Source organism: Solea senegalensis, linkage group LG15, assembly GCF_019176455.1.
Source record: "Solea senegalensis isolate Sse05_10M linkage group LG15, IFAPA_SoseM_1, whole genome shotgun sequence".
NCBI lineage: Eukaryota > Metazoa > Chordata > Actinopteri > Pleuronectiformes > Soleidae > Solea > Solea senegalensis.
Window position 1 is genome coordinate 10,630,392 of NC_058035.1, and position 11,603 is coordinate 10,641,994.

The 11,603-nt window shown below is 41.8% G+C and overlaps 1 protein-coding gene across 5 annotated transcripts in view; it reads right to left on the bottom strand.

Annotated features, from left to right (window-relative positions):
• Window positions 1-10,987, bottom strand: part of LOC122781535 — a 28,704-nt gene extending 17,717 nt beyond the window's left edge. For 2 of the 5 annotated variants that reach the window (XM_044045243.1, XM_044045239.1), the window contains exons 1-11: window positions 10,239-10,987; window positions 9,718-9,801; window positions 8,484-8,627; window positions 5,977-6,123; window positions 5,296-5,487; window positions 4,622-4,708; window positions 4,232-4,377; window positions 4,037-4,151; window positions 3,828-3,905; window positions 3,610-3,725; window positions 2,193-2,358 (exon numbers count right to left, since the gene is read on the bottom strand). In XM_044045243.1, the coding sequence (XP_043901178.1) occupies window positions 2,193-2,358; window positions 3,610-3,725; window positions 3,828-3,905; window positions 4,037-4,151; window positions 4,232-4,377; window positions 4,622-4,708; window positions 5,296-5,487; window positions 5,977-6,123; window positions 8,484-8,627; window positions 9,718-9,801; window positions 10,239-10,730 (1,767 nt within the window). In that variant the 5' untranslated portion in view covers window positions 10,731-10,987. The remainder of the gene's footprint in view (window positions 1-2,192; window positions 2,359-3,609; window positions 3,726-3,827; window positions 3,906-4,036; window positions 4,152-4,231; window positions 4,378-4,621; window positions 4,709-5,295; window positions 5,488-5,976; window positions 6,124-8,483; window positions 8,628-9,717; window positions 9,802-10,238) is intronic. The other 3 variants (XM_044045242.1, XM_044045240.1, XM_044045241.1) reach the window with 3 other exon arrangements.
• Between the last annotated feature and the right edge of the window lie 616 nt (window positions 10,988-11,603).

Below are 11,603 nucleotides of genomic sequence, written 5' to 3' on the forward strand. Positions count from 1 at the left end.
AAAGAGAGAGAGTGAGAGTGAAAGAGAATAGACTATGAAAATGTTGTGTATGCAAATGTCTCACCACCAGCCCACAGACCTGTGCAGCTGCGTGTTGTACTGTTTAAAAATACTGTAATCAATTTAGCACACTTGGCAGCAGCTAAAGTTAAAGTGCTGCATAGGTATGTGACAAATTACTTTTACTGTTTAACTGATGGTTGTGCCTGGCTCTGAGTTTGGCCCTTGGGCTCCTGGGTTTTGTTTGCAGGGTCTCATTAATCCTTCCATAAAGAGTCACGAAGCTCACAGTCAGTGCACTCAGGTAACTCTCAGTTCAGTGCAGTAAACCCGTCATTCCAAGTTACTGGGTCTGGACCCACACATGGGTTAGGCAGAAAATGTAATCCATCTTTATTTTTATCTGCATCTCTAAACCACATAATGGAGCGTGCTCATTTTCAACCACAGTCACAGGTCCTGGTGTCGCTCCAGTGGCTGATGTCACACAGTCCCGTCATGCCTAAGTCAAAATCAAAACAACACCATTTTGGCAGGAAGACGTGCCGTAAAGATGGCGAACCTTAAGAGAACCATGTAAAGTTAATCAATCTGTCACATGTCAGGTAAACGCATGAGGGTTGACATGAACTGGCCCCTGATTTGTCAATGAAACACAAAAAAGCCCAAAGAACAGACTGCTAAACTACCACATGAGAGGCAACCAGACAAAAACATACTGCACCCTACCCTACCTGTCTTTAACATGTGCACAATACATGTTTTCCAAAACACATCCATAAAATTAAGAGTTTATCCATTTATCAAACATACAGTATATCACTTGGGTAAATGGGTGGCTTACAATAGGTAAGAACACTAATGAACATTTGTCATCTTTAGAGAGTGGATTAAATAAAAAAAGTGACTTAAATAATACTAATTCCAGTGAAAGGGCTATGACAACGACAAAGACAACAACAACTAAAAAACAAGGACAAGCTGGCTGCACTGGTGGGCTCCTGTCACAGGTGGCAAAGCCACAGGTTCAAAAAGAACCTGCAAACATGAACAGGGGCATGAACTGAACCAGAAAAGTGGGGAAAAATGGAAAGAGTTGAGCTTTCTCTCCTCAAGCCTCTGGGCACTTTCTCACTATGTAAAACGAGGCCAGAGACTCAGCAGGGACCTCATAAGAACTCAGGGTCTGCAAGACGACATGAACATTGCACTATGGGATCCATCTGGTCTTTTTTTTTTTTAACAGTATATGAAATATAGAAATATAAATATCACAGTGTGAGATATGATTTTAGCAGCATATAGAATATAAATATCACAGAGTGAAATGTAATTTTGCAGTATATAAAAATAGAAATATAAACATTTACACAGTATGAAAGTGATTTTAGCAGGGTACCATTTAAAAATACAGATATTGCACAGTTGGAATGTAATTTAAGCAGGATAAAAATCTGTATATACAATATAAGTAGTGCACAGTATATAAGTATTGCGCACAGTATATAAGTATTGCGCACAGTATATAAGTATTGCATAAGTATTGCTAAACACCATTCATTAATATAGTATTAATCCCATAAATGTGTACTTTCATTGGAGAGCCCAAGTTATAATTTTACCATCAAGTGAACTTTTCAGTAAAAGGCTTATTTTCTCTGGCCCAGCGCTCAACCTTGCTGTACAGTCACCGTGTGACATTTTTCATGAGAACATATGGAAATTCTTGAGCCAGGGTAAATAACACCTCTAAAAGCTCTTCCTGTGACTTCTACATGGCGATATATTCATAATTTGCAGACTAAGGTTCTTGTTAGGAAACGGGGAAGCCTGGTGCCAAACTGGTATTCACCTAATCAAGGGCCTCCTCACAACTGGGACAACAGATGATGTTATTTTGTGAAACTAACTAGCTGGTAGAATGGAAAACCAGCAGTGTGTTTGGTGCCAAAGAAACCACTGCCCTGCAGCACATCCGGCAGACTCCAGAAATACTGTTATTTAGGAAAAACCCGGTTAAGTTGTAAATCAGGCATTTTCCAAACCAAAGGACAAAGTGCGTCACTTTCTTTGGCCACAGATGTCGTAGTGCTGGAAGAGGCTGAGCTCATCCTGTGCCAGCACTGATGGCGTTATTCTCTCCCAGTTTACAGCCACAGCATGGTTTCTCCAGAAATACCAAAGCTACTTACCGCACAGCCCTTCAGACGATTCTGCTCCTCCTTCACCTCTTTTCCCATGATCCTTTGGGTCTCTGTTGTTCCCACATTGCACTGGGGTTCCCGCACTAGGGTCAGTGGGTCAGCATCTTCTCTGGTGAAAGTGGAGCCAGTAGGAGAGAGCGTGGTCCTGTCACTCCTACAGGATGAGCAGAGCATGGGGTTTACTGTGGTGCTGACAGCTGGGCTTCACGGGCCCACGATAAACTCCAATTATGGCTCTTACTTTTCTACCAGTGTTTGTGTTATTTGGTTGAAATAGCTTTGAACACAGCGGATAAGACAGATGAGATGACGTAATCTTTGGACCTTAAGATAGCGCTGACATGAAAAGTTCTCAGCCTGAGAAATATTTGGAAAGCAGGAATGTTGGCGAGCGAACTGCAGACAGTATTATAAACATATAAACATATGAAAAGTTCAGTTTTTGCATCTTTTATTCAATTCAGTGATAAAGAACAAGAACATCAAAATGACTGATTCATGGTCCCCAGAGGATGGACGGTAATGGGTTTGATAAAAACAGTAATAATGTGCAGTCATTCAGCAATTTTCAGGGGAAACTACATTTCATGATCCCATGAAGTTTTTGTTTTTTTACATTTCTCCTTCAAGTTCTCATATTTAAACAGGAAACTTCTTGTGGGACTATAACAAATGTCAGTAATTCACTGAGATCTCCAGATAATAATAAATGTGCCATTTAATGTAGTTTACCACTCTATTTAAATGTGTTTCAGCTAGTTAATATATAGCTGGATATTTATTGTATAATAACAAAAAGTCTGACTTATTCTTGTAAGCGGTTCAAGGTACAATGAATCTGTTTTTAAAACATTTTTTTAAAGTTCCAAAATGATTCTTGTAAACATGTTTCAGTGTAAATTGTAGCGATTATTCATGCTGACGGCAGGATTTCAGTCGTGAGATGAGAGCAACACAATGTTGCCAACTTAACTACGTAAGCAAACACATTATTCACTGTACAGCAAGAAAGATTTAAAAAAACATACTGTATTGTCGGATTCCAGCATGGAAAATTAAACATTATAAACCAAAATGTGTGTGGTGAGTGATGATGCATGTAGCAGGCGGACTCCAGACACCCAGACAGAGTGGTCCTTCACTTTGCTTATAATTATTCAATGATTCAAACCCAAATTAAACACAGCTAATCATGACAGAGGGATGAAGCTCATTTTCTTTTGGAGAACGTCTTCAAGGCTGTGCCAATGTAGACTTTTTATGTTGGGTACCAGTAGAATAATAACGGCATAAAACTGTTCCAGCTCAGTGAAAACCTGTGGAGGATTAATCACCATAGGAAATGGTGCATGTATTTTACAGGGCCACCAAAGATGTGGTGCCCTTCCTCGGCCTGTTATCTTACCGGAATACTTTATGAAGAAGTGCCCAGCAGTCCTTCACCTCAGTCTGCTTCTGTGTGACGCCAGAGGCCAGGGCAGGATGGAGATTCGACAGCTGGGACACGCTCACATCTAGCATCTACCACACACAGGCCTGTAGGTTAGTAAGAGAAGGCTTTGCAACAGAGACACTCCAGATCTGACAGTGCGGTGTAACCGTGAGCGAAAACATGTTCCTCACCATGATTTGACTGGCAATGTCGCGGATTTCCCGATCACCTAAGTTGTCCCACTCTTCGGACGCGGATATGCTTTTCCTCTGAAAGAAAAGTTGTGGGGGAGAAAGTATAAAAGAACAAGGGTGCCATAGGTTCTCCTACATGCATGGGAGAGGGGAGCGATATCCACAAACATAAATAATGAATTTGTTAGGATTTTTGTTTTTATTACCATGCTGTTGATAGCAAACAATATATTATCAGCCTGCTGGTAGAAAGAGGACACCTCCAGCGCCAGCTGGAGATTTTCATGGTAGTTTTTCAGATGAGACTGGACACTCAGCCACCTACAGAGACAACAGATGGCATCACAGATAATTTCACTCCTCAGTTGATTTTTAGATTGAAGATGCTTCATTCTATGTACCAGTTCAACTTCAGGGAGAAAGTGTACATTTTATTGATGTGTTTCCGTCTGGTGGAGATGTTTTTGCCATCTGTCTTCCCCTGTTTCTCCAGCTTTAGGGCTGAGTGGTTGATCTCCTCGTGGAGGTTTCTGTATAGCTGCTCATCCTGTAGGAAAACAGAGGGACACGGTCCAACTATGACCTCAGCTGTCTGTACCATACACCACGGGAGATAATTTGCAGTAAGCCATAGATAAATGACTTGAAGACCCCTGAAAATTTGAAATATAAGCCTCTCACATCTGGGAATGTTGGTGTTATTTTGGTTATATATACGTATATACAGTAATGTTTAAATGTGTTGTGATAGTTGTTAATCATTTATTAGCTTGTTCCTTGATGATGTTTACCTGTTTCAGATCTAAAATTCTTCTGGTCAGCTGCATTTTGTCAACATTCTCCCCCAGGACGTCCACCAGTGACTGCTCCTCCTCCTGCTGGCACATATCAGTCATCATAGGTCAGTGTCTGTGTCTCCCGTTTATTCAGAACCCAACCGTCGTGTCTTTTCAGATGCTACCGAGGAGGATGCTGAACAGAAATAGCCGTCAACATTAGGAGACAAAACTATGAACTTGATACTAATGCACAGTGGAAGGAATGAGAGGAACCAAATGAAGAATAGTAACATCCTGCATTACATTCCCACTGGTCCATTATCAATCATCAGTTCCCCTGTGCCAGACCGGGATCAGAGCAGAGAGATAGACACAAGCCGAAAATAAACTATAGATGATTGCTTTTTGATAATAACAGGCAGATGTTTTGCATTGGTACACACACACACACACAAGATGTTCTCAGGATACTGAGCTAATTTCCTGTATTAGCAAGTTCTGTTTTCACAGCATTTCTTGATTAGAGCTGTCGGAGCACTCGGGGAGTGAAGTGAACTATATATATAAATGCATAATGCACAATTAGCTGAAAATCAAGTTAAATTATTCCAGAAAAGTTTTCACAAAATATTTATAGCAAATCAAGGGAAATGGATAAGTTAAATTCTGCAATTAAACACAACAACCTTCTCTTTAATCCATGCTTCCAGTTTGTCCACTTTTTTGTTGAACTCTTGCAGGTTCTTGGCTCCACCGAGGGCCCTCATCTGATTTGCAGCTGTCTGTTTAAGTGTCTGCCACTGGTCCCTGAGCTGGCTGAGCTGCTTCTTCACCAGATCAGACGTTGGGTTCAGCTTGCAGAGCAACTGCTCACCCATCTGTGGAAACATAATATCACAGTTCATATTTCGGTGCAGCGCAGATGCTGGACCCAGATGAGCAAGCAACAGTGGCTGAGTGCATTTGACACCTCGAGTTTGTCGGCGGTTTATCTTTGCAATAGTTGGAAACCTGCCATGAGCCTCTTTGATATAGCCTTGAAAGATCTGTTCCTGTATCTGCATCCTGAGTGACAGGGGACAGGCTAATTATCAGTATTATATAATTTCCAAACACTTTCTCCGGATGGGGGGAAGTATAAACTGGCTTGACAGAGCCGCCTGTCACACTGCGGTTCTGCTTTTCTCTTTGTGTGTTTGTGAGCTGACAAGATCTTTTAGCACCAAAGACAGTGATTAACAATCCCATTCAGATCCCCCCCCCAACCGGTTTAATGAAAGTTGAAAGCATTATTTTCTTTTGGCTTGTTCTGGTGACATGGTTATATTTAGATTAGTGTCCAGTATTGTGTTGAATCATTTTGTTACCTGGTTGAGTTGAATTAGTGTGTTCTCAAAGTCTTTGAGGTCTCGCTGAAGCGTCTGTGAGGCTTCCTCCCAGTCCTGCAGGGGGCAGCGCTGAACATTACAGCCATCCTTCAGATCTTGAAGTTTGCCTTTGATCCATGCCTCTGCCTATACATCACAAATACATGTTTAGGATACACTTTGCACTGTGCACAACCGAGCTGATTACGCTGGTCAGTGACATTTGAATGACTTCGGTTACACTAGACATACATTAGGCTAATATGACTGGTGAGGTTTTCTGTATGAAAGTCATGCAAACAGGTCTCGTGCAGATATAATGATCGTAATGACATCTTGTATGTGTTGTGAGTCAAATGGATCAACATTACACACAGCAAAGAGACAAAATACACTTTTATTTACACTAGCATTCACTCTTATCCCCAGTCTTCTATCTTTGTGATCTCAGAACACTAAACAAAGCGATGAAAGAACACAGTCTTGCCAAAGAGGTCACATCTTCTTCCCTGTCTTAGAGTAATTTGCACCTCAGACACATCAAGAGCTGCCCTTTGTTCTACAGTGTTACATTATGCCGAGCTGAAGTTTATCTTGGCAAACGGCCGCACTCCATTGCATAAGTCTTTGTCTCGCAGAGCTAAATCCTCGACTGACATTTGTACGGCGACAGGCCTGCAAACCACGTGGCCAAATACAGAAACTCTGGGAAAGTACATACTTGTTCTAGGTATTGGGAGAGACCATGACCCACAAAGTGATAATAATTGGACTGAATTAATAATCTCACTTTCACTTCTCAGATGGATCCCAAATGAGTCATAGCGCAGATAAAATGAGCAGAATGTCAAACAACCATTGCGCGCACTAAAAAGCAATTATTACATTATACCGAAGCATTATTTCCCAAGGAATTTGATGTGACTGATGCTGACTAACAAATTATACAGCTTCCCTTCATTTGAAGCAATAAAACCTCAAGACCGCACATGACACGGCCACTAAACAACTCTTTGTTCAAGATTAAAATGTGATGTCAATCCTCTTCACAGAGGTAGGTCATTAACTTTACAAGCCCCCAGAGGCAGCAGAGGTATTTCTGGATAGAGCAGAAGGAAAAGAACTTGACAAAACAGGCCTGCCCATATCGCCGCACACTGGGTCCCATAATGACCTCATACAGGAAGTCTATGATTCCCTTGTTTCTTCCTGTTCACTCTCCACAACAATAGTCTGTTTATCAAACTGTTCAGTTGGCCGCACACAGCAGACAGAATGGACTTAATGTCATACAGTTTAGATTGTAATCCTGCCTCTGATTTTTTTTTTGTGAAAGATCTGTTGCCACGGGGGAAAACATGTTTTGCAATCAAAGCAGAACATTTTTAAATAAACTCCATGTTTAGTGAGTGAACGAAGAAACCACTCTTTCTGGTTTTCATGTTCACAAAGATTACTAGATTTGTCCATTCAACAAACAACAAGAGGACAGTGTGTGTGGATATTTACAACTAAAAGGTTCATCAACAAGCCAATTTTTTAAAGTTTTTTTCAACTTTCTCTATCTTTTTTTATCTGTACAGGTGGCCCTGTAATGTGTAATTTTAGCAATATCATTTTTTATCTAACTGGTTTAACTAATAGCTAAATTCCTGGAAAACAAACGGACCATCATGTAACAAATCCAATTTAAAATATATTTTTTTAAATAAAATTAAAATACCAAAGGCTGTTTCCTCTAAAAGCAACAGAAAATGTAAAAGCAGAGGGGCCAATAAGCTCGTTAAAATGAACAAGGGCCCACAGAGCTTTTTTTTCAAGCACACACACAAACATCATATGCTTCCTTCAGCTGACCCATATGAAATTAATTTCTTAATACTGGAGATAAATGGCCTATCACTAGGACAGTTGCTCAACAGAGATCCGATGACCAAGCCAACTGTGGGACATAATGTCCCTCCGCCGAACTCCATGAAAAATGTCCTTGTATGTTGGGGTGGATGCAGTGATGAGATAACGCAACCAGTTGTGCGGCTTGGCGGAGTCTCTCTGGGCCATAGGCGTGAAGAGATGGAGCCAAACAATGATCTCATCCCTAAATAATTGCTTCACTTGTGGCGGTTTCCCCTCCCTCTCTTCCCTCAGCCGAACACAGCTCATACAGTTCTTGGGACAAAATAAGAACCAGTGCATTTTTTTTTTTCCTCAGACGGTCATGCATCAGGCAGCTAATCTGATTTCATCTCAGCAGCATCTCAGAGATGAACCCACTCCAGCTTCTTTTTTTATTATTATTATTATTTTTCTGTCTGTTTGCATCAGAAAAAAAATATAGAGATTCTGATGAGCTTCATTAAAAAACAATCTCTTTCGGCAAAGTGAAGTGGAAAAAGAAAACTGTACTGGTTTCTATTTATATGAGGAAAGACAGAAACCGAAGGAGGGGAGAACACCAGTCGCTTTTCATGAACTGACAATGTGAAAATTGGAGTGTTACATTTTACCTGCAGAACTTCCTTGTTGAAGAGTGAGTTGCGCTGAGTGAAGCAGTCACTCTGTGATGCAACAGCTGCCGATGCTTCGCTCTGAGTGAGTGGGTGACTTTCTTTCCACTGAAGCTCCTTCATCTGTGATTCGGGCACTGAGATCTGCGTGAGCACACAACCACACGGTCAAACCCCACGTGAACGACTCGCTGTAATCACCTCACAATAAGGGCATGTTCATGTATCTATTCATGTTCATTTTTTTCCATACATGGTCACCACCAACATGTGTTAAACTGGCCCCAAGGTCCCTCTTCACAAAAACCTCTGCTGTCAGCGCTTTGTGAGATTAAATGAACATGACTGGCACTTCACTAATGTACAAGCATTCCTCCTGCTCCCCAATCAGGAAACATCTGGGCACATGAAGGAAGTGGGAACAGCCAGATCTGTGAATGTGTGGCTTTTTGTTTCAGCCTTCTTGTCACCTTTGAAGTACTTCTCTAGATCATATTCACTCATTCATCTATGTGCAGGTAGAGGTGCCACCACATTCTCCTCTGTAATTCTACACTTTTTTTTGCCCTTAGCATGAATAATATATGAGTGACAGAAAGGTAAGGTATTGTTGTGGTTACAGAATAAAACAAATAGTATAGTTGTTTGTGCAAAAAAGGGGAAATGAGGCCACGGCTGTGTCACTGTGTTATTATAACCAGCCTGCATGAGGACTAGACTTCAAGCTTTTTCTTTTGTTAACATCTTCCCTGACCTCATGTTTTCCAGTGAGCCCAGCCTCAGCGGGGTCTGCTGTAACAGAGCACTTCACGGCACAACACACGCTCATGACTTCAACAGGGATCGGGCCAAATAACACCGACTCTAAACAATTTCTGACAATATACTGTACTTTCAATGCTCTGCTTCTTTAATAAATCACAGCCAAACAAAAAGAAAACCACTGGCTATTTGTGAAGTGTTCAAAGATGTGTCTTTTCCACCTCTGAGTAACTTTGCTCCAAATGTATAATATAATAAACGGAGTCTGGCTAACGCACCATATGACTTCACTTCCTAAAGTCCAAGATATTCATCAACTTCAGACCCCACTGCCTCCCAACATAACAACAGTTTTCCTACAGTCAGAATTAAAGTCGGGAAAAAAAGCACAATTATTTCCAATAAAACACATTCAATATCAAAAAAATGTTGTAATCAAATCAAAAAAATCGAACTGCAGATAACATTTTACCTGCTGTAGAGATTTGTCTCTACTCGGTTTCACCCTGGTTTGTGCGTGTGGAGACTGATCACTGGCATCTTTTCTGATTAAAACCTAAAACATAAAAGATAGAAAATATACAACTGAAAACTCGACAAGCTGGACAAGACAGGAAAGATGGCGGAGAAGAAAATAGACTCTCTTTATACGGTTTATGGTTTGGTGCCAAAGAAAAATGTCAGAACTACAGTTTAAGTTACATTTTCTATACATTTTGAATCTCAACTACAACAGTTGGACATGCTTTATCTGTGAATGTGCCAAAACAATATGTTGTAAAGCTATTCCATTATAACCAGACAAAAATATGACAAACATTATGCGTGCAGCATATGGAACATAATGGTACAGTGCCTGTTTCAGTTTAGTGTCATTTAGGAGAACCTGAAATCAAAGAACTTACTTTTATTAAAAACAACAATTCAAATTGAAACAATGGCACCTATGTGGGATTAGGTTTGCATATTTGCATCATTAAGTGTGTACCATACCTTAAACTGAGAACTGGGCTTATTTTCACAACTCACTCCCACGATCCTGGGCAGATGTAGCTCTGACGTGCTTGGGATGTTGTTGTTGTTGTTGTTATTGTTGTTTTCAGATGTGGAGCCTGTGATTGAAAGCTGTTCAGGTCCCAAAGCCAGCTTGTTCTCTGACCTCTCTTTCCCAGAGATGGTGATCTTCTTGATAGATCTGGAGACGGCAGATGGGCAGTTCTGGTTCAGCTGGTCCTCCGCTGCCATGTGCTCCTGCTGTTCTTTCACTGGGGCTACTTGCTTGACAATGGGTGAGACCAGATCATGTGCACAGACCTGGGATCGACTCAGGTAGAGCGAGTTCAGGTTATGCTGTAAGGTGCAGTTGTCCAGACTCGGGCTCTGCAGGTAACTCTCTGTAAAATCCTGGCATTTTGGCACAGTGGGGACAGACAATTTTGTCCCAATAGTGAAGGGCTGCACCTTCCTCACAATGCTCTCAGACATGTCAGGCGTCCCGATATGAAAGCAAAATAAAGTCCAAATGAGGAAAAAGTCTGTCACATCCCTTTGTGCGTTCTCCTCACTCAACAGTTGTCCAGTCTGTGATCAGCAGGCAAGTGGAGGGGCTGAACTGATGAAAGGGGAGGGAGAGCTCAGCTCAGTTCTCCACCTTCTTGTGCATGTTGAGAAGACACAGCACACAGCCCAGGACGGCTTCCTTGGACTCCTGGGATCGAATGCGGTCCCAGACGTGGCGCAGTGCCGTGCCAAGGTGGGCAGCACCCGTGGACAGGCTTCTCCTGAGGAACTGAGCCACTGAGCCTGCCAGTCTGCTACTGAGGAGCCTGATAACCAGGGAGCGCAACAAGATGAAAACTGGCATGCTGCCTGACTGTGCTGTGCAGTAAAAAAAGGAAAACTCAAAAAAAGGAGGGGGAAAGAGGAGGGTTGTTAAGAGAGTGGATTAAGTCACCACCTCTCCTCTCTTTCTCTCTCGCTCTCTGTGTCTCCCTTTCTCTCCGTCAGGAGTGACAGAGCAGAGATGGGGGCCGTAAAGCCTGGCTGTCAAAACTTCCTCTCTGAACCCGAGCAGAAAACCTGCAAAGATAAGAAGTAGAAGGAGAGACCTCTGTTAGACCTCTTCACTCACATCTTATCCCCTATGAGCTAATATCCTCAACTAACACACACACCCACACAGCCTCAGCCTTACCTCCAGCCTGAGGTAATGAGCTTGGTTCCAGGACAAAAACTGCAAGAACAAAAAAAAAAATCAAAGGTAGTACAGTGTTAGGAAAGAGAGGGCTTCAAAGACTCATGTGCACGCCGTCTGTCCAGGATTGAAAGTGACCGTCCCTCAGCTCTGAGCCTCCTCTT